The sequence below is a fragment of the Canis aureus genome, chromosome 29 (genome assembly GCF_053574225.1).
Source record: "Canis aureus isolate CA01 chromosome 29, VMU_Caureus_v.1.0, whole genome shotgun sequence".
Classification (NCBI taxonomy): domain Eukaryota; kingdom Metazoa; phylum Chordata; class Mammalia; order Carnivora; family Canidae; genus Canis; species Canis aureus.
In genome coordinates this window covers 19,356,081-19,376,384 of record NC_135639.1, presented here as the reverse complement: position 1 = coordinate 19,376,384, position 20,304 = coordinate 19,356,081, and the positions used below count along the sequence as shown (strand labels likewise).

Genomic DNA, 20,304 nt, shown 5'->3' with positions numbered 1-20,304 from the left:
TAATCTATATATTGTAAATGTTTTGTCTTTCTCTTGCCCTTTTTTTTTTTTTTAAAAGACTTTATTTATTCATGAGAGAGGCAGAGACACAGACAGAGGGAGAAGTCTAATGCGAGACTCAGTCCCGGGTCTCCAGGATCACCCCCTGGGTCAAAGGCAGCGCTAAACCGCTGTGCCACCTGGGCTGCCCTTTCTCTTGCCTTTTAACCTTGGTAGTATCATTTATTGTAAGGAGTTAGAAATGTCTATATAGTTAAATGCATTTTGAAAATTCCTGAGAGTAGTAGGATATTAGAACTGTCTCTAGCTTTACTAACCCAGACCTGGAGTAGAAATAAAGACATTATGTGCCTGAAATCCTTAGGATATGGGCTATTTTACATGACTTTAAATGTGACTTTTCAAAATAAAATTTATAGGGACGCCTGGGTGGCTCAGTGGTTGAGCCTTTGGCTCAGGGCATGATCCCAGAGTCCCGGGATCGAGTCATGCATTGGGCTCCCTGCATGGAGCCTGCTTCACCCTCTGCCTGTGTCTCTGCCTCTCTTTCTCTCTGTCTCTTGTGAATAAATAAAATATTTTTTAAAAATAAAATGAAATTTATATTATTTAGTACTAGTCCAAGGAGCTGTATTAGATACCAGTTGCTTTTGTTTTTTTTAATGGAATTTTAAAAATGACTATTGTTTCTGTGTGCTCTTGACATATCAATTGCAGTTTAAATTTATTTTCTCATCTCTTTTTTAATCATTCTTTTCTTCTGTCTTGTATAGATTGGCCCAGGCTACCCAGGAAAGAACAGATCTTTATGCAAAGCAGGGTCGAGGAAGCCAGTTTACATCAAAAGAAGAAAGAGATAAGTGGATTAAAAAGGAACTGAAGTCTTTAGATCAGGCTATTAATGACAAGAAAAGACAGATTGCGGCTATCCACAAGGATTTGGAGGACACTGAGGCAAATAAAGAGAAAAACCTGGAGCAGTATAATGTAAGAGCTTTTATAGCTACTTTGTGAAAACCTTTCAGAAGACATAAATATGTACATGTTACCTATTTCATTAAGTTTTACTTTGTTGAACAGTTACATTGCTACTCTTAATATACAGAAAACAGGTACTTACTTAGAAAAGATTAGCCCAATTTAATATCTATATGGTAGTTTTTTTCCAGCTCTATAAGAGTTCGTATACATTGAATATATCTTAAAATATATTTTTATAAATTGGTGGAATGTTCCTGAAGTACCTTTAATTTTAACATGATAAATCTAAAATATAACTTCAGAGTAACTTAAATTTTTTTCCATTTTTACAATCTTTCACAGTTCTCTGTCAACTTATACAGAATATATTTTTTGTTAAGGCAGTGGTGATTTTATAAGATTTTCTAAATGAATTAAACATTAGCTACTATGCATGTTTGGTAGCATTTTCTAAAAAATTGAAGTAGAAGATAAAATCCCATCTAGAATAAGAAAGATCTCACATTATTTAAAATGAGAAAGAGGGAAAATGGTAAGTGTTATGTGTGGCTGTATATAGGTGATTGAAGGCCTATAGAAATGATGAGAAAGGGAGTGTGTAGGACAAGTGTAGGGTGAGCATGTTCTATATGTATCTACACAGAGGAACCCTGTTAACTTATGAGATCTGCACCAGTTGGTTATTGGTTTATCAAAAAGCCACTAAATGCATAAAATCTTGACATATGTAAGATGTATATTAAAATTTTATGTATAATAGTAAATATTATTTATATACATGTAAACATAACATATCTTATTTTGCTTATAAAGATAAAGGTATGCTCATGGACTGGGCTTTTCATTTTTTAAGAGCAGTGTTGGGTTCACAGCAAAATTGGGAGGAAGATACAGAAGTTTCCTATATATCTTATACCCCCACAAATGCATAGCTTCCCCCATTATCAGTACCCCCCCACCAGAATTCATACCAGTCTTTTCATGTAGAGCCCAAGATGTTTCTTTTGAGTATGAGTAGTTTCCAGGGGACTTTTTTGTTACAAGCCACGCATGTAAGTATAGTTCTCCTTAGAGCTCAATGAAACTTCCAAGATTCAATCTAGGGTCATATATTACATTTAGTTTTCATATTTCTGTTATCTTTTGTAATCTGGATCAGTTCCCTAGTCTAACTTTGTGATTTGACATTTTGAATTACTGTATTTTGTTAATAAAGTACATATTACATATTAATACGTGTTTTTATGTATTATGTTATTTCTCTCGAGTCTTTTAGAGTTGATTTCCCTATTAAATTCAGTTTTTAGTGAGTCACCTTTGAGTGTGCAAAACTAAATCAAGTTTTTAGAGAAACCGCTCTTTGCTTTGTCTTCATAGTCTGTTTAATATTTAACACAATCACAGCATAAACAAAAAACAAAAACAGTGGTGAGCAAACACAATTTGCTCTGTAATCGTAAATAACTGGTAGAAGAGTGACCAGGAGTAATAGACAATAGTCTTCTAGCTTCAAGAGTCCAGTGTGCTTTGGTCAGGATGTTTTATGGAGGGAATGGAAAACACAGGTTGATCCAGATAGTTTAGTTACTTGGAAATTGATTCATATAGTTTCAGCTATGATGGCTGCATGTCCTTTCCTGAAATAAAGAAAATGTGTTTGTCTTGAATTCATGGAGACAACCTCAACAAATACTCTTTTTGAAACAGCCAAGTGATGAACCAAGATTTTTCAATAGAGTTTTTATTCATTCTTTCTTAGGCTTGAACTTCATTATATTTTGCAGTATTTCAGCTACACCTTCCACTGGTGAAGTCTTTTATTCTGGATAGAGATGATTTTATGGTGCTGATTGCATTATGTAGAGTAGGTTTTTGCTTAGTGTAATCCTCAATCTCTTATGTTCTGTTTTATGTGTGTAGTGTGAAAAGTGTGACTACAGTATTTTGAGCATTTGTGAATGTATTTTTTCTCCTAGAATTCTAGTAAGGTTTAGATCGTTAATGAGCAAATTAATTTTAGCAATATTTTGTAGAGTAATTGATTTTATGGTTGGTTTTTCTTGATGTGCTCTTTGCCTACAGGCATTTTTTAAAAGTTAGAATTGGATTTTTTTTAACAGTTTCATTAAGGTACAATTGACACACAGTACATGCCTGTATTTAAAATGCATCATTTGATAAGTTTTGACATATGAATACCTCTGTGAAATCATCACTACAGTTAACATAAACCCATTCATCACCCTAAAACATTTCCAATTCCTCCTTCCCTGGCTGTCCCCTAGCAACTACTAATTTTGCTGTCACTATGGATTAGTTTGCATGAAATTGGATTTTAAGTTTAAATTATTTTTATCTCCATAGAAACTGGATCAAGACCTTAATGAAGTCAAAGCTCGAGTAGAAGAACTGGACAGAAAATACTACGAAGTAAAAAATAAGAAAGATGAATTACAAAGTGAAAGAAAGTTAGTATAGACTAAAATATGCCATAATTTTTTTGAGTAGCACTGATTACTGGCTGTTAAATGGTCTTTAAGTTATAAATGAGGGACTCCTGGGTGGCTCAGTAGGTAAGCGTCTGCCTGTCAGCTCAGGGCATGATCCTGGAGTCCTAGGATCGAGTCCCACATCAGGCTCCCTGCATGGAGCCTGCTTCTCCCTCTGCCTATGTCTCTGCCTCTCTCTCTGTGTCTCTCATAAATAAATAAATAAAATCTTAAAAAAAGTTATAAATGAACTAGGGGTGCCTGACTGGCTCAGTTGGTAGAGCATGTGTGACTCAATCTTAGGGGCTTTGAATTTGAGACCCACTTTGAATATAGAGAGTAACTACTTAAAAATCTTGAGGTGCCCGCATGGCTCTGTTAAGCGTCGGCCTTTGGTTCAGGTCCTGGGATTGAGCCCTGAATCAGGTTCCCTGCTCGGCAGGGAGTCTACTTCTCCCTCTCCCTGCTTGTGCATGCTCTCGCTCCCTCACTTGGTCTCTCAAATAAATCATTGAAAAAAATCCTTAAAATTATAAATGAACTGTTCAAGTTTAATTTTTTTCAGTATTTTATCCCAAATTATATACTATTGGTGCATCTTAATGCTTTTAAATTAAAGACAGTCTAATTTTTATTGATTAGTTACTTGTGGAGAGAGGAGAATGCAGAACAACAAGCACTTGCTGCTAAAAGAGAAGATCTTGAAAAGAAACAGCAACTTCTTAGAGCAGCAACAGGAAAGGTGGGCAGGTTCTTTTCATTACTTCAGTTTACATTGAGACAATTATTACACAAGAAATTGTTTCCAGGCTGTAAGTCCTTGGTTCCAGGTGACAAGAGCAAATCACCTGTCCTGTAAATTTGAAATGACGTATTAATGAAAGCACTTCTGATTTTTAGATGGAGTCAATTTTTAATGCTATTGTCAGAGGAGAACCAATAAAAATAGAGTTTCATGTAGTTGGCATTTTTGAAGGGGGTGATGTGTTTGTTGTTGGGGAAGGTGTTTAATCTCTGAAATATTTTTTTAATGTATAGAGTAATGGGTTTGTTTCTTGCCAGCAGAAAGGGCCATTTGGAAATACCATTTTAATATTTTTCACCCCTCACAATTTAACAGGCTATTTTAAATGGAATAGACAGCATAAACAAAGTACTGGACCACTTCCGTAGGAAAGGAATAAACCAGCATGTTCAAAACGGCTATCACGGCATCGTGATGAATAACTTCGAATGTGAGCCTGCTTTCTACACGTGCGTGGAGGTTACTGCTGGTAACAGGTGAAGTTTTTTTATTTTTTTGAATTTTTAAAGGAAAGGAATGAGCAGTGTTTTGGAGTTTTAATACAGTATATCTTTCATTACCTTCTTTTATACAACTTGCCTTTTTAATTTCATAAAGATACACATGTCATATCAAGTATTTCTAATTGTAGAAGCTAGAACTATCCCTTTTGGGGCTTCCTTTTCCTCCCTCCATTGGAATTTTCTAAGTAGTTTCCCTCCTACCCTATCCCAGTACAAATTGGGTTGCATAGAAAAAAAAGTGAATTATTTGCCTAAATATTCATAGCACTTTTTTTCTTTCTTTTTTTTTTTTTTTTTCATATAGCACTTTAAAGTCAAGCAATAAAGATGTGTCTTGTTTTGTTTACGTGCAGGTTATTTTATCATATTGTTGATTCAGATGAAGTCAGCACAAAGATTTTGATGGAGTTTAATAAAATGAATCTTCCTGGAGAGGTCACTTTTCTGCCTCTTAACAAGTTAGATGTCAGGGATACTGCCTATCCTGAAACCAATGTGAGTCAGTGTGTGTGAATATCTGTCTTTCAACAAGTTAATTTTTCTCGTGGTTAGCACATGCTAGTGCACAGGCACTGTGTATTAGGATTCACTGGTCTGTGAGATAAACTTGCTTTCTTCCTTTACAGCATAGTCGATACTGGGTAGGGATGGAAAAGAAGACAGGTCACAGACAAGACATGAAATCGTTGCAAATGTGTAAAGTGTTAAAATCCAAAAGTATGGGATACTTTGGGAGATTATTCCAGGGTCTCAAAATTAAGGAGTAGAAATCCCTGAGAATTTGTGAATATTTTTAAGTTTTCTGAATATACTTTTTAAATGGCTTATAAATTAAAATGTCTAGCATGATAGACCCTGAAAACATAATGTTTTTGTTATTTGCTGGTATATATTTAAATAGATTAAAATGGTCCTCAGACACTATTCTTGAGAAAACTAATTTCTTTGAGGTGTTTGATTTCAGAATGTTGATAGTAACTATTTTACTATCCTCCATGGTTAAAGCTGGAAATCTATAATGATAACTTAAGTGGAACAGTGAGAATCTTTTTTTTTTTTTAAGATTTTATTTATTTACTAAAGAGAATATGAGAGGGAGGAGGGATAGAGGGAAGAGGAGAAACAAATTCATGGCTTGAGCAGGGAGCTGGAGGTAGGCTTGATCACAGGACTCTAGGATCATGACCTGAGTGGAAGATAGATGCTTAACCAACTGAGCCACCCAAGTGCCCCCGGAACAGTGAGAATCTTAAGTTACTTCAAGTCTAGCCTTTTCTTTTAAATCTATAAATTTTTGGGACACCTGGGTTGCTCAGTGGTTGAGCATCTGCCTTCGGCTCAGGGCATGATCCCAGAGTCCCAGGATCGAGTCCCGCATCAGGCACCCTGCATGGAGCCTGCTTCTCCCTCTGCCTATCTCTCTCTCTCTCTCTCTCTCTCTCTCTCTCTCTCTTTCTCTCTCTCGAAAAAAATAAATGAAATCTTAAAAAAAAAAAAAATTATAAATTATCTTTGAAGTTTGGGGGAAGAAATTTAGTTACAAATGTGATACTGTGAAAAAGCAAGACTTAAAAATGCATGTAGTATGGCTCCCTTTAAACAGAAACAGGTGTTGGGGTGCCTGGGTGGCTTAGCGGTTGAGTGTCTGCCTTTTGCCCAGGGTGTGATCCTGGAGTCCTGGGATTGAGTCCGACATGGGGCTCCCTGAATGGAGCCTGCTTCTCTCTGTGCCTGTGTCTCTGCCTGTGTGTGTGTGTGTGTGTGTGTGTGTGTGTGTCATAAATAAATAAAATCTTCGAAAAAAAAAAACAAAAACACAAACAGGTGTGTGTGCTTGGGTGGCTCAGTCAGTTAAGTATCCAACTGTTGATTTCAGCTCAGATTTAGCCCCACGTCAGGCTCCATACTCAGCAGTCTGTTTGAGATTCTCTCTCTCCCTCGGCCTCTTAACCTCTTTCTCAAAATAACTAAAATCTTACAAATAAACACATAAACAAAACTAAATTTAGATTATAGAATTAGGGGGCACCTGGGTGGCTTAGTCAGTTAAGCCTCTGCCTTCATCTCAGGTCATGATCCCAGGGTCCTGGGATTAAGCTCTGCATTGGGCTTCCTGCTCTTGTGAGAAGCCTCCTTCTCCCTCTCCTGTCTACTGCTCTCCCTGCTTGGGTTCTTTCTGTGTCAAATAATAAAGTATTAAAAAGATGATAGATTAGAAGTACAAGGAAATGGTTGTCACAAAAGTTATAATATTGGTCACCTCCAACAGCTAACTGCTATATGATTAGGAAAGGGACACACACGACTCTCAGTGTAAGCAGTGTTATTTCATATTCTCCATGGCAGTTACATTGGTGTTCTCTTTATAATTGATTTAAGCTTAACATATTTGTGGCATTGTTTTGTATGTGGGTTGTATTTCCTAATTTGAAAATTAGAAAAATTCCTAACAGTTTAGAAGAATGTAAAAAGGGAAAATTTTATAGGAAAAATATTTTCTTTCTTTTTTTTTTTAAGATTTTATTCATTCATGAGAGATACAGAGAGGCAGAGACACAGGCAGAGGGAAAGCAGGCTACATGTCGGGAGCCTGACGCAGGACTTCATCCTGGGTCTCCAGGATCACACCCTGAGCTGAAGGCGGTGCTAAACTGCTGAGCCACCGGGCTGCCCTAGGAAAAATATTTTCTTGAATATCTAAGACATTCATACAATAAAATGAAAACATTTGAGGAAATACTATTAGTTAATGTTTATTTAGCCTTTTTTTTTTTTTAAGAGAAAAAGCATGCATGTGAAAGCCAGTAAGGGGTGGGAGGGGTGGGAAGAACCAATCTACAAACCTTAAGTAGGCTCCATGCCCAGCATGCGGTCTTACACAGAGCTTGATCTCCTAACCTTAAGATCATGACCGGAGCCAAAACCAATAGTCAGATGCTTAACCAACTGAACCATATAGGTACCCCTGTGTAGCCCTTCTGTGTGACAGATGCTATCCTATGTGTTTCGCATATTATTGGTTTATTTAATCTTAACAGCTTTCTCAGGAAGGTACTGTTACAGTTTTGTGGATGAAGTAACTATTAAATGGAGAAGCAATTTGTCCAGAGCATGCGTGTGTGTATGTGTGTGTTTATATATATATAAAAGATTTTAGTTATTTATTCATGAGAGACGCACACAGAGACATAGGAAGAGGGAGGAGAAGCAGGCTCCATGCAGAGAGCCTGATGCGGGACTCAATCCCGGGGCTCCAGGATCACGCCCTGAGCCAAAGAAAGGCAGACAGATGCTCAACTGCTGAGCCACCTGGGCATCCCCCCGAGCATACATCTGATGAGTGTTCAAACTTGGATTCGAGCCTGAGCTGTCTGACTCCAGAGCCACTAAACTCTTTGTCACTTTGCTCTGCTCTTGGAAACCTAGATGATTACATGAACACAAGTTCCAAGATAATTCAGTAGAGTGATTTTTCTGGCTTCTTAAGAATAAAAAGCTAGTAGTTTTGAAATATGAAGGCATTTGTGTTTATTTGTCTTTATTTTCATAAAGATGTAATTCATAATTCTTCTAACATGTTTTCATTAACTGTTGTCATCTCTTTGTTGACAAAATATTTTTAGGATGCAATTCCTATGATAAGTAAATTGAGGTACAATCCCAGATTTGACAAGGCTTTCAAACATGTGTTTGGGAAAACACTTATTTGTCGTAGCATGGAAGTTTCAACCCAGCTAGCCCGTGCTTTCACTATGGACTGCATTACCCTGGAAGGTTTGTAATAGTAATTCTTAGCTTTGAACAAATTCTGTTTTGGGTTTAAGAGTATTTCAAAATTCATGTCCAGTTATTTGTCATTTTTAAGCAGTTGGCTTGTTTGAGTACATACGGCATCCACACTTTGTATTTAGTTGATGTCTCTTAAGTATAATCATCTGGTCTATATAGTAGGGGTTCTTAGCCTTTTTTGCACTGTGGACTCCTTTGGCTCTTTGGTAAAGCCTATGAACCCTTTCTCAAAATGTTTTTAAGTGCATAAGATAAAATACTTTGGATCACAAAAGAAACCAATTATATTGACATTGTAATCACAGTATTTTTCAAATATGACAGTAATTCTTTAAGATATTCAAAAACAAGATTTAGCAGTGGGTCTAATATAATTTTGAAGTACTGATACATGTAAACAATATTTTGAGATTTGGACCAAGTATAATCTGATAGAAAATAGCTGTTATTTTTCATGGTAACAGTTACAAGTACTGACAATACCACTGGGTTCTTACTTGTTATAACAGAAGGAATTTTGCGAAGTTTCATTTTGAAGTTAGTATAAAAATAAAGATGTGAATTTTTTTCCTACCTAAGTCATGGATCTCCTGAATTTTATCCATGGAGTCTAGGTTAAGAACCTTTGGTAATATAAGTTCATCTGCCCTCATTTTTTTCATTTTTTCATTTTCTTTATATTTGATTTGCTGATGAAAGAAGGGAACACCCAGCCTAGGTTTATCTCTATAGATAATTTTTTTGTTGTTGAACTACCTTTCAATGAGTTATAAAAATTGTGATACATTATTTCTAAAAGTTGAGCATGTATATCTCATAAAAGAGTAAGGACACTCCTTAACCATAGGTATCAATGTAAACACCTATGAAATTTAACATAACTGAATAATGTCATCTAAAAAGTATCTACATTGTCCCAAAATATTTTCTATTCAGGATCCAATCAAGGATGCACAAGCAGTATCCTCTCCGGATTCTTTCAATATAAGACAGCTCCTGTTCCTTCCCACCCTTAGGAAGTTTACTTTTTCATAGAATGTCTCATTTTCTGGATTTCTCTTAACTACTTCCTCACCATTACATTAGATTAGTTTAAACATTCTTGACATGAGTGCTGTGTACTTAACTGCATCACACAGTGTGTCACACTGTCGGTGATGCTAATGATGGCACAGTGTAGAAGTGCCCTTTCTCTTTGTAATTAATAAGTGATATGGAACTATCCATTCAGAAAACATAACTATCAGATTCCCCGACAACTTTTTTACTAATGGTTTGACTCAGTTAATACACTAGGGGTTTCCAGATGGTATTTCTTAAATTCTATCAAGGCTTCTCTCTCTCTCTCTCTTTTTTTAAGAGAGAAAGAGAAAGGGCAGGTGCATTCACTGGGGTTGGAGGGAGAGAATCTGAAGCTGACTTCATGCTCAGTGCAGAGCCTGATACGGGACTCAATCTTATCAACCCTGAGCTGAAATCAAGAGTCAGATGCTTAATCAATTGAGCCACCCAGGTGCCCCATAGATTCTGTATTTATTAGCTGTCACTCCTCTGTAAAAAGAGCCCCCTCCATTTTTTTTTTTTTTAAGTATCATTGTGAGTTAATCACTTTTTTTTCACTTTTTTTTAATTGATTGTGTTACAGCATTGCCATTATTATTATCTTTGATGTTCACATTTTCCCAAATATGGCTAGTGGAATTCCAAACTCCCAAGTCCTGTGTTTTCTTGACCTTTCTCCATTGGTCTTTAGCACTTTCTCTTTCTCTGGCAGATGTTCAGGCTCACCTAGAAGGGATATTTCCTAAATGCAAATTTTAACAGTTGGAAAGCAAAAGTTTTTCAGAGTAGCTTAAATCTTTTAAATTCTCGCTAGATAGGTAAAGCCTTCAGATTAGTTGTTTGATTGTAAGTCCATTTATCATTGAATAAAGAAATTGTTACCCAGAATTTCTATCTTCCTTGTGCTTTGTTTATAGGTGACCAAGTTAGTCATCGCGGTGCTCTAACCGGAGGTTATTATGACACAAGGAAGTCTAGACTTGAATTGCAAAAAGATGTTAGAAAAGCAGAAGAAGAACTAGGTGAGCTTGAAGCAAAGCTCAATGAAAACCTGCGCAGAAATATTGAAAATATCCTTTTGTCTTGTGCGACTGTGGAGAACTGTATTTGGGTAGAAATATGTAATCTTTTGCATGTAAGGTATGTTTTCTTATATATACATTGGGGGGAAAATCGACCTTTGACTTTAATTTAAGCATGGGAGCTTATATATGTCAAAGCTTAACTTCTGAAGACGGAAAAAAAATTCTTGTAGTATTGATTCTTTCCTTAGCTGTTAAATAGCTAATAGCAGTGAGTCAGTCTGTTTCAGAGAGCAAAGAACCTGAGGTGCACTAAAATTTAATATTAGAGAGGGAACTGAGGAGGATTGGTCAGAATTGTAGAAAGAAAAAGAGGTTAGTGTTTCAAAGAAGGGTTGAGGAGGGCCTCTGTGATGCCACATACTGCATAGAAATTAAACATAGGGTTTTTTTTTTTTTTTGAAAGGTTGAACAGTTTATTATTTTACATGTATAAAGAATTGAACATAGAAATTAGGATGAGGCAGAGTCAGGAAGATGATTCCATCTCAGTCGGTGATGATGAGCTCATCTACTCCCCAGTCTTCATAGCTCCTGTCTAGCAGGTAGCGGCGAATGATAATGGGGATCTTTCAAGCCTTGAGCTCTTTCATGGCGATGAGCAAGGGATCTGTCTCCCCCTCCAGCTCCACCATCACGGGGGCACACATCCTTTCCTTGAGCTGTCTCTGGCACCTGAGATAACTCTTAAAACCACCTGTCTTTCCTGCACATTCCTAATGAAAAATGTACATTAGATTTTTATTTTAAGGTCATTTGGTACAGATGTAGTATTAATGGAGGAAATTGCTGTCAAAATCAAGTCTTAATAGTACTCTCAATTCTTACGAATAAAACTCGTGTTCCATGAAGAGTGGCTAGTTTAGCTCACAGCAGAAACGTTGTACTATGCATTTTCTTAAAATAACTACAGTACTTTGGTATAAGGCAAAAGTGCTTTAAGTGTACTTCACAATATGTCATACAACTTAAAAAATACAAGTACTTTAAGGGCACCTGGCTTGATCAGTCAGTAGAGCATCCAATTCTTGATCTCTGGGTCATGAGTTTAAGCCCCACATTGGGTGCATAGATTACTTAAAAATACATATATAGGTACTCAGGCATCAAGAAAATCATTTTTACCGCATCATTGAGATATTCTTAATTGAAACTGACAATTAAAAATTAGCTTCTGTGCCATCAGTGCAAACAACAGCACAGAGCAAAAGATAAATAAGCATGTTAGTTTTGAATTTGGAGGGATCCATAGAGCATATTTAGAACTGCCCAAATTTGGCAAGATGTTGGTGCAAAGAAAATGTGGGGAGACACCAAAAGAGAGGAGAATGGTGATGGCATACATCAACTACCTTCTTGTATTTGATAATCCAGCTAGGTGGTATTTTTCTCTGTTGGGCAAGGCCTCCTCTTCCTACGTATTTACCTTATATGGTACTTTAAGCATAATAGATTACATAGTAAATATTGCTTGAGTGAAAAGATACATAAAATATATACTTCAGGGCAGCCTAGGTGGCTTAGCGGTTTGGCTTAGCAGTTGAGCGCTGCCTTCAGCCCAGTGCATGATCCTGGAGACCTGGGATCGAGTCCCACATTGGGCTCCCTGCATGGAGCCTGCTTCTCCCTCTGCCTCTTTCTGTCTCTCTGTCTCTCTCTCTCTGTGTCTCTCATGAATAAATAAAATCTTTATAAATACACACACACACATACTTCATTTAGATCCTCTTAGGGTTTCCCAAGAATTTTGTTTTTATATAGCTTTAAGTAAAATATATGTTATTTTGAGAAAGAAATGGTAGGAGTAAAATGTCTTAGCTTATGATTGAACACGTGGAGTAGTATTTAATTTAGCATTATTATGGTCCATAAATTTAATGAAATAACTTTTATTTGGAGGTAAAGAAAAGGAAGGAGATACACACTTTTTAAAACTAGAGACCGTTTTCCTTAGCCTTGTATATGGATTAATAACGAAATTGATCAGTTGATGAACCAAATGCAGCAGATAGAGACCCAGCAAAGGAAATTTAAAGCTTCTCGAGATAGCATATTATCAGAAATGAAGATGCTAAAGGAGAAGAGACAGCAGTCAGAAAAAACTTTTATGCCAAAGGTTCGTAAGTATGTCCCTTTTGTTATGGATTTAATTATTTAGAATTGGGATGGACCATATTTTATATGTTACCCTTTGGAGTTCATATGTTCCTTTTTTTGTAGACTCTTATTTTAATTGTCTAACAGTACCACCCTAACACATGCTAGCAGTCTTTTCTTTGTGTTCTTTTATTATGCAAGAGGATTTTTATATGATTTGGTCATGGAATATGACTGGTCCCACATACCCTGATAGTATTGTATTGTAAATATTTTTCTTACTGCTACTTAGTTCTCTATTTTTTTATTTAGTTCTAATTATCAAATTAAACAGATACCTAATAGTTACTTGAGTTGATATGATTTAGTTCACTTTAATATCAAATATAGATCGTTCTCAATTTTTTAATATTACAAATAATACAGTGACTAATACCTTTTATTAATAAATGGATGATCTGTCACATAGCAACGTAGCTTACAAAGTTTGGAGGCAAGTTTGCATGCTATGGAGTCCACCAGAGAATCATTGAAAGCAGAACTGGGAACTGATTTGCTTTCACAACTTAGTCTGGAAGATCAGAAGAGAGTAGATGCACTAAATGATGAAATTCGTCAACTTCAACAGGCAAGTACAATTGACAAAATTTTTATTGGTAATTAGCTTTTGTGAAAAGTTTTCTTGCTACTAAGGGAGTGCAAAAGAAGGGAACTGTGAGAAAATAGAAGAATAAGACTCGGAATTCTAATACCCGTTAAGAGTAAATAAATTTTTCTAAACCATTCTGGGTATGTGAGGATTATACAAGAAGTCTTCATTTTTTCATCTTATTTAATGCACATTTATCATTAGTAAGATTGAGCTTGTTAGCTTTGCTGGATCTATTGATCTACCTTTACATAATTAATATTTTGATAAAACATTTTTGTTAAAGATTTTCTTTATTTGCTAATTAGAGCACGAGCGTGGGGAGGAGCAGAGGGAGAGGGACAGACAGACTCCGTGTTGAGCACAGAGCTCAACCTCGGGCTTGATCCCAGGACCCTGAGATCATGACACGAGCTGAAATCAAGAGTAGGATGCTTAACAGACTGAGCCACCCAGGCACCCCTTCATATAACTTTTGATTTTTGAATATAGAGATGCAAACACTAAGTCCAAGAAATGAAAAGTGGATTAAAAAATATATTTGGCATTGTGTCTTATAAAAAGAATCAAGTGCACAAACTTAGCATTCTGAATAGTTAAGATGGAAAATGAAGAAAATATAGGGCTTTTTGGAAGGATATAAAGTTCCCATTGCAGCTCATTTGAACACAAGTAGTAGAGAAGATGGATAGATTAACAGCATTCCTGTGTGTAGAATGTGCATGCCTATGTAGACAAATAATTTTCTTTTTTTCTAGGAAAACAGACAGTTGCTGAATGAAAGAATTAAATTAGAAGGTATTATTACTCGAGTGGAGACATACCTAAATGAAAATTTGAGGAAACGCTTGGACCAAGTAGAACAGGTATGTTCTTTTTTTGTGGATTTGTTGATGACCTTATAACCTTTTGAAAGAACTTACACATGAGTGGCTTTGATTGAGAGCCTGGGCTTTGGGGACAGAAAGCACCTTACTACCGTGGGTTGGAGTTCTAGCACTGTCATCTAGTGTATGATCCTGTGCTAGCTATTTATTTATTTATTTATTTATTTATTTATTTATTTATTTATTTAAAACAGAGGTACTTTTTTATTTTTTTTTATTTTTTTTAAATTTATTTATGATAGTCCCACAGAGAGAGAGAGAGAGGCAGAGACATAGGCAGAGGGAGAAGCAGGCTCCATGCACCAGGAGCCCAACGTGGGACTCGATCCCGGGTCTCCCAAGATCGCCCCTGGGCCAAAGGCAGGCGCCAACCGCTGCGCCACCCAGGGATCCCCTGTGCAAATAATTCAATATTCCCAAGCCTCAGTTTCCTCTTATGAAAAGGGAGCATAACAGTAATACCTGTTTCGTATAATTATCCTGGTGTATTCTAGGTACTCCGTAAGTTATTAAGTTGGTTATTAATGTTTTCTCAGTAGTAGTCCACGCTGAGAAATTTTCTAGTTACTGTATCATTACTTTTTTCCCCCCTCTAATGGATACTTTAAATATTTGTAATTATACAAAGTGTACTTTCTATTCTTTTGAATGCTTATCAAAATAACAGCTGTTGGGGAAACTAATCTATAGCAATAGGAAGCAGAATGATAGTTTTCTGGGGGCATGAGTAGAGGGAACTGATTACAGAGAGTCACAAGGGAACTTCTTGGTTTAATGAAAAAATCTGTGTCTTCATTGTGGTAGTTACATGGGTATGTACATTGTCATAACTCACTGAGCTCTGCACTTAAAATTGGCTCATTTTATTGGGTGTAAATTAAGCTTTGATTAAAAAACAATGTTCATAGCATTATTTATAGTAGAAACTAAAAACACAAACGTATATCAACAATTCAATGATTAGACAAATTTTTATATATTAATGCATAGAAAGGTAATAGCTATTGGAAACCATTGAAGTCTTAATGTTTTGAAGGTAGCAAAACTCAGATTTTGTGATTTAATGATCTTTATCTTGTAGGAACTTAATGAACTGCGAGAGACAGAAGGGGGTACTGTTCTCACTGCTACAACCTCAGAACTTGAAGCAATCAATAAAAGAGTAAAAGATACTATGGCACGATCAGAAGGTGAATTTTGATTTAGTAAAAAAAGAAAAAATTGGTATTTTCTTAAAAGTTAGCTTATTTGAAAAAATTGTTTACTACAAAATGAAACTCCCAAATAAGCAAAAGTATGCACTAATGATTTTGTGTGGTTTCTATTACATAAATAATTTATAGTGAATGGAGTTTAGTGTGTTGATTATAAATAGTAACCTTTGTTTTGTTGAAATATTTGTGACAAATTTAATTACTAATTTTGTTGCCAAAAGTGTGAAATCGCTGAATTAAGTTTTTTTTGTTTTTGTTTTGCTGAATTTAAGTTTCTTATCACCTAGTTGCTGTGAGAAGAAAATTATTCTTTTAATCTTTTATAAACATTCACTCATGAGAAATATATACCTGAGTGACTAATGTACACTCCTAATTTTGTCCTGAATTGTTTCATGGGTTTACACAGTAAAGTTTAAACAAACATTATCAAAACCAAAAACCTATTTATTTTTATAGATTTGACCATTAAAATCTGGTCAGATAGCACTCTAGCTTTAAAATGGGTATTAATGGTTTAATTTGATCCCCCCATTTTAGATTTGGACAATTCCATTGATAAAACAGAAGCTGGAATTAAGGAGCTTCAGAAAAGTATGGAACGCTGGAAAAATATGGAAAAAGAACATATGGATGCTATAAATCATGATACTAAAGAACTAGAAAAGATGACAAATCGACAAGGCATGCTACTAAAGAAAAAAGAAGAGTGTATGAAAAAAATTCGAGAACTTGGATCGCTTCCCCAGGAAGCATTTGAAAAGTACCAGACACTGAGCCTCAAACAGGTAGATCCTGTAGTTTTAAATTTGAAATGATGTTGCAGATTTTCTCTGCATGTGAATTTATTTATATATCTTTTTTCTCTTTGTAGTTGTTTCGAAAACTTGAACAGTGCAACACAGAATTGAAGAAGTACAGCCACGTTAACAAAAAAGCTTTAGATCAGTTTGTAAATTTCTCTGAGCAGAAAGAAAAGTTAATAAAAAGACAAGAAGAGTTGGATAGGGGGTACAAATCAATCATGGAACTGATGAATGTACTTGAACTTCGAAAATACGAAGCTATTCAGTTAACTTTCAAACAGGTATGTATCTATTTGTAGTTAATACACTGGACAAAAGCTTAGGCTATAATTCAGTTTATTACTCAGTTGGTAAGCGTTTATAAAGCTTTTTCCCTACTGATAGTTTGATCTAATACAAGTAAAAAAATCCAGCATATAGTAATTAGAATATGCTACACAGCTCTTAATCTGTTACTCTTGTTAAAGTATTTATCTGTGATTACTGGGGTGCCTGGGCGGCTCAGTTGCTTAAGTGTCTGCAGCTCAGGTAATGGTCCTGGGATTGAGCTCTGTGTCAGGTTTCCTGCTAAGTGGGGAGTCTGCTTTTCCCTCTCCCTCTGCCCTTGCCCTGTGTCTCTCTCTTTCTCTCAAATGGATAAATAAAATCTTAAAAAAAAAAATATCTGTGGTTGTTTTAAATATTTCTTTGCTTTAAAAAATATGTGCAGTGCCACCTAATTAAAATTTCTATTTGAAGTGACACCTAACTTACTCATTTGTTCATTCATTCATTTTAAGGTATCCAAGAACTTCAGTGAAGTATTCCAGAAGTTGGTACCTGGTGGCAAAGCTACTTTGGTGATGAAGAAAGGAGATGTGGAGGGCAGTCAGTCTCAGGATGAAGGAGAAGGAAGTGGTGAAAGTGAAAGAGGTTCTGGGTCACAAAGCAGTGTCCCATCAGTTGACCAGTTCACTGGAGTTGGAATTAGGGTAAAATACATTTTAATATCCAATTTTTTCCAGTATTACCGTTTATAATGAGATTTGTGGAATATTTTACAAATTAAATTGTTGCATTGCATGTAATTTAATTTTAAGAGATGATGTTGATTCTACCCCTTTTGGGTATTAAGTCATTTAAATGTTTTCTTAGGTGTCATTTACAGGGAAACAAGGTGAAATGAGAGAAATGCAACAGCTTTCTGGTGGACAGAAGTCCTTGGTAGCTCTTGCTCTGATTTTTGCTATTCAGAAATGTGATCCAGCTCCTTTTTACTTATTTGATGAGATTGACCAGGCTCTGGATGCCCAGCACAGAAAAGCTGTGTCAGGTAGTTTGGGTTTGTACTTAACAATGAGAACTTGCTCAAAAAATGATAGCTTGCCTCTTTACTAGAGATTTCTTATTGCCTAAGATATTGGGGGGAGGGGGGCTAGAGAGGGTATATATTCTGTAAGTAAAATTTCTTCTAGTACGTTTTTCAAAATTTATTGTTGGACTACAAATCTTAGTTCTGTGAGTATAATTGATGTGTTTGTCAATTGAAAATCCTACTTCGGGGAATCCTAGGGTGGCTCAGTGGTTTAGCGTCTGCTTTCGGCCCAGGGCATGATCCTGGAGTCCCGGGATCGAGTTCCGCGTCGGGCTCCCTGCATGGAGCCTGCTTCTCCCTCTGCCTGTGTCTCAGCCTCTTTCTCTCTGTGTCTTTCATGAATAAATAAATAAAATCTTAAAAAGAAAAGAAAATCCTACTTCGGGGATCCCTGGGTGGCACAGCAGTTTAGCACCTGCCTTTGACCCAGGGTGTGATCCTGGAGTCCCGGGATCGAGTCCCGTGTTGGGCTCCAGCGATGGAGCCTGCTTCTCCCTCTGCCTGTCTCTGCACACACACACACACACACACACACACACCATCATGAATAAATAAATAAAATCTTTAAAAAAAAAAATCCTACTTCAGTTAAACTTTTACACAGGTCTGTCATTTTAAACCTTGTTTTTCTCACCTTGTTTGGATAGCCTTGGACCTAAAATGTTGATTCTGTATTTAAAGAACCTATTTTCGATCTTCAGTAAATTCAAAAGATCTTTGGGGACATGGGTAGCAAGGGAAGGTGATTCTAGTTTTTTATGTATGGGAAAACTTTGACAATTTTAATCCTGTGTTATAAGTAGCTACTGCTTCATATTATGTAACTTTAAAACACTAGGTAAAAAATCTATCCCTAATGTGTAAGAGAGTAGGTAATTTTTAGAGATGTATGCATGAAAAATAAAATTACAGGCTGTTTTGAATTTTAGGTAAGAGTAAAGATAGATGGTTTTTAAATGTTCTCATCTACTTAAAAAAGGTTTTATTAAATTACTATTTCTTTTTTTTTTTTTTTTTTTACTATTTCTTTTTATAGATATGATTATGGAACTTGCTGTACATGCACAATTTATTACAACTACTTTTAGGCCTGAACTGCTTGAGTCAGCTGACAAATTCTATGGTGTAAAGTTTAGAAACAAGGTAAATTTTTTTTCACATTTGAGTTTGTATTTGTCAAATTCTTGTTTTATGTTACTTAAACCATTAAGGAAAACCTAGAAATTTGTTGCTTATGTTGATGAGTTTGTAGAGAAAAAACTTTCTTTCAAATGCCTGTGAAGTTTAGTAATTTTTTTGTGGCATTCATTGCATTGATTTTATTTTCATTGGTATTAAGAGACATTATCTTCTTGTCTTGCCTGTTCAGTGCAGTCCTTAACAGCTACATACAGTTATTTATATTTGGCTGGGCCACACAGCTCTTCCTGATGTTTTCAGCCTTAAGATTCTTTGAAATAGCAACATCATAATAATTGAAAAAACATTTGAAATTTAGACGTTAGTACTTACCTGGATCTTCAGAGTTCTAAAATGAAGAATATTTTTTTTAAACTGAGGCTTTCAGCAAACACCATTAGAAAGGTCTTAGTGTTTTAGACTCCTTTGACTTGATAGGCAAAACTTACAGGTGAAAGGCCATATGTTTTAAATATTATTCTATACAGTGAGAACACTTGATTTTTTTTTTTTTAGATTTAACACTGTTTTTACATTTTTTCTTCAGGTTAGTCATATTGACGTGATCACAGCAGAGATGGCTAAAGACTTTGTAGAAGATGATACCACTCATGGTTAATTGGAAAAAAATTGTCCACTGATTTGGAAGATGTGTATAGTAATATGATTCTCATACCCAGGAATTGTACATTTAAACCTAAATATCCAGTCACTACTAAAAGTTTTCAGACTTAGAGCATACATAGTCCTTTTATATTTCTGTCATTGTATTTTATAAGATACTCTGTAATGTTACATTTCTACTTATAGTTTAAGAGTTTTATTTCACACAACTTTTTGTAAAGTGTCCTGCTCCTGTTTTAAATTTTTTGAAATGTGCTAAATATTCTTTCCTAATTATTTTATCAATTGCCTCGTTTTTTATAGCTTCAATTAAATAATTGTTTTATGACTAACTTATTTTATGTGGCTTTTTATTTATAGTTGTATGATTAGAAACAATTTTTTCTTAAATATCTGTCTGCTTTTTGTTTTGCCTAAGAAAAGATCTGCCTTCACCTAAAAGAAGAATTTTTTTTTTAATGTTTATATTCTGTTGAAATACATCACCAGTTCCCAGTCCTGGCTGTATGCTTAAATCCCCACGGGGGTAGCTTTAAACTACTGGAGTAACACTGCTGGCCTCTTTCCCTAGACTGAGTGAGTCAGTCTTTATAGAATAGGTCCTGGTTCCTACTAGTTCTAAAGTTCTGTCAGGGGATTATGACCCTTGGTGAGGATTAGAACCCTTGCTTTAACTCACTGTTATTTTTTTAGAATAATTTTTAATTTAAGAGGGCAGTATAAAAAAAAAAGAGGGCAGTATATTTATTAGAATTTGGGAAGATAGGTAAGAGTAGCTAAGAA

General features: G+C 35.6%; 1 protein-coding gene across 1 annotated transcript in view; it reads left to right on the top strand.

Annotated features, from left to right (window-relative positions):
- The window catches only part of SMC3 (structural maintenance of chromosomes 3), a 38,318-nt gene extending 18,465 nt beyond the window's left edge, over nt 1-19,853 (top strand). The window contains exons 13-29 of the mRNA XM_077877658.1: nt 774-987; nt 3,346-3,449; nt 4,113-4,212; nt 4,591-4,751; nt 5,132-5,273; nt 8,402-8,552; nt 10,547-10,699; nt 12,676-12,827; nt 13,278-13,436; nt 14,216-14,323; nt 15,426-15,534; nt 16,099-16,346; nt 16,433-16,645; nt 17,144-17,335; nt 17,499-17,676; nt 18,755-18,861; nt 19,445-19,853. Of these exons, the coding sequence (XP_077733784.1) occupies nt 774-987; nt 3,346-3,449; nt 4,113-4,212; nt 4,591-4,751; nt 5,132-5,273; nt 8,402-8,552; nt 10,547-10,699; nt 12,676-12,827; nt 13,278-13,436; nt 14,216-14,323; nt 15,426-15,534; nt 16,099-16,346; nt 16,433-16,645; nt 17,144-17,335; nt 17,499-17,676; nt 18,755-18,861; nt 19,445-19,516 (2,563 nt within the window). The 3' untranslated portion in view covers nt 19,517-19,853. The remainder of the gene's footprint in view (nt 1-773; nt 988-3,345; nt 3,450-4,112; nt 4,213-4,590; nt 4,752-5,131; nt 5,274-8,401; nt 8,553-10,546; nt 10,700-12,675; nt 12,828-13,277; nt 13,437-14,215; nt 14,324-15,425; nt 15,535-16,098; nt 16,347-16,432; nt 16,646-17,143; nt 17,336-17,498; nt 17,677-18,754; nt 18,862-19,444) is intronic.
- Nucleotides 19,854-20,304: the final 451 nt, after the last annotated feature.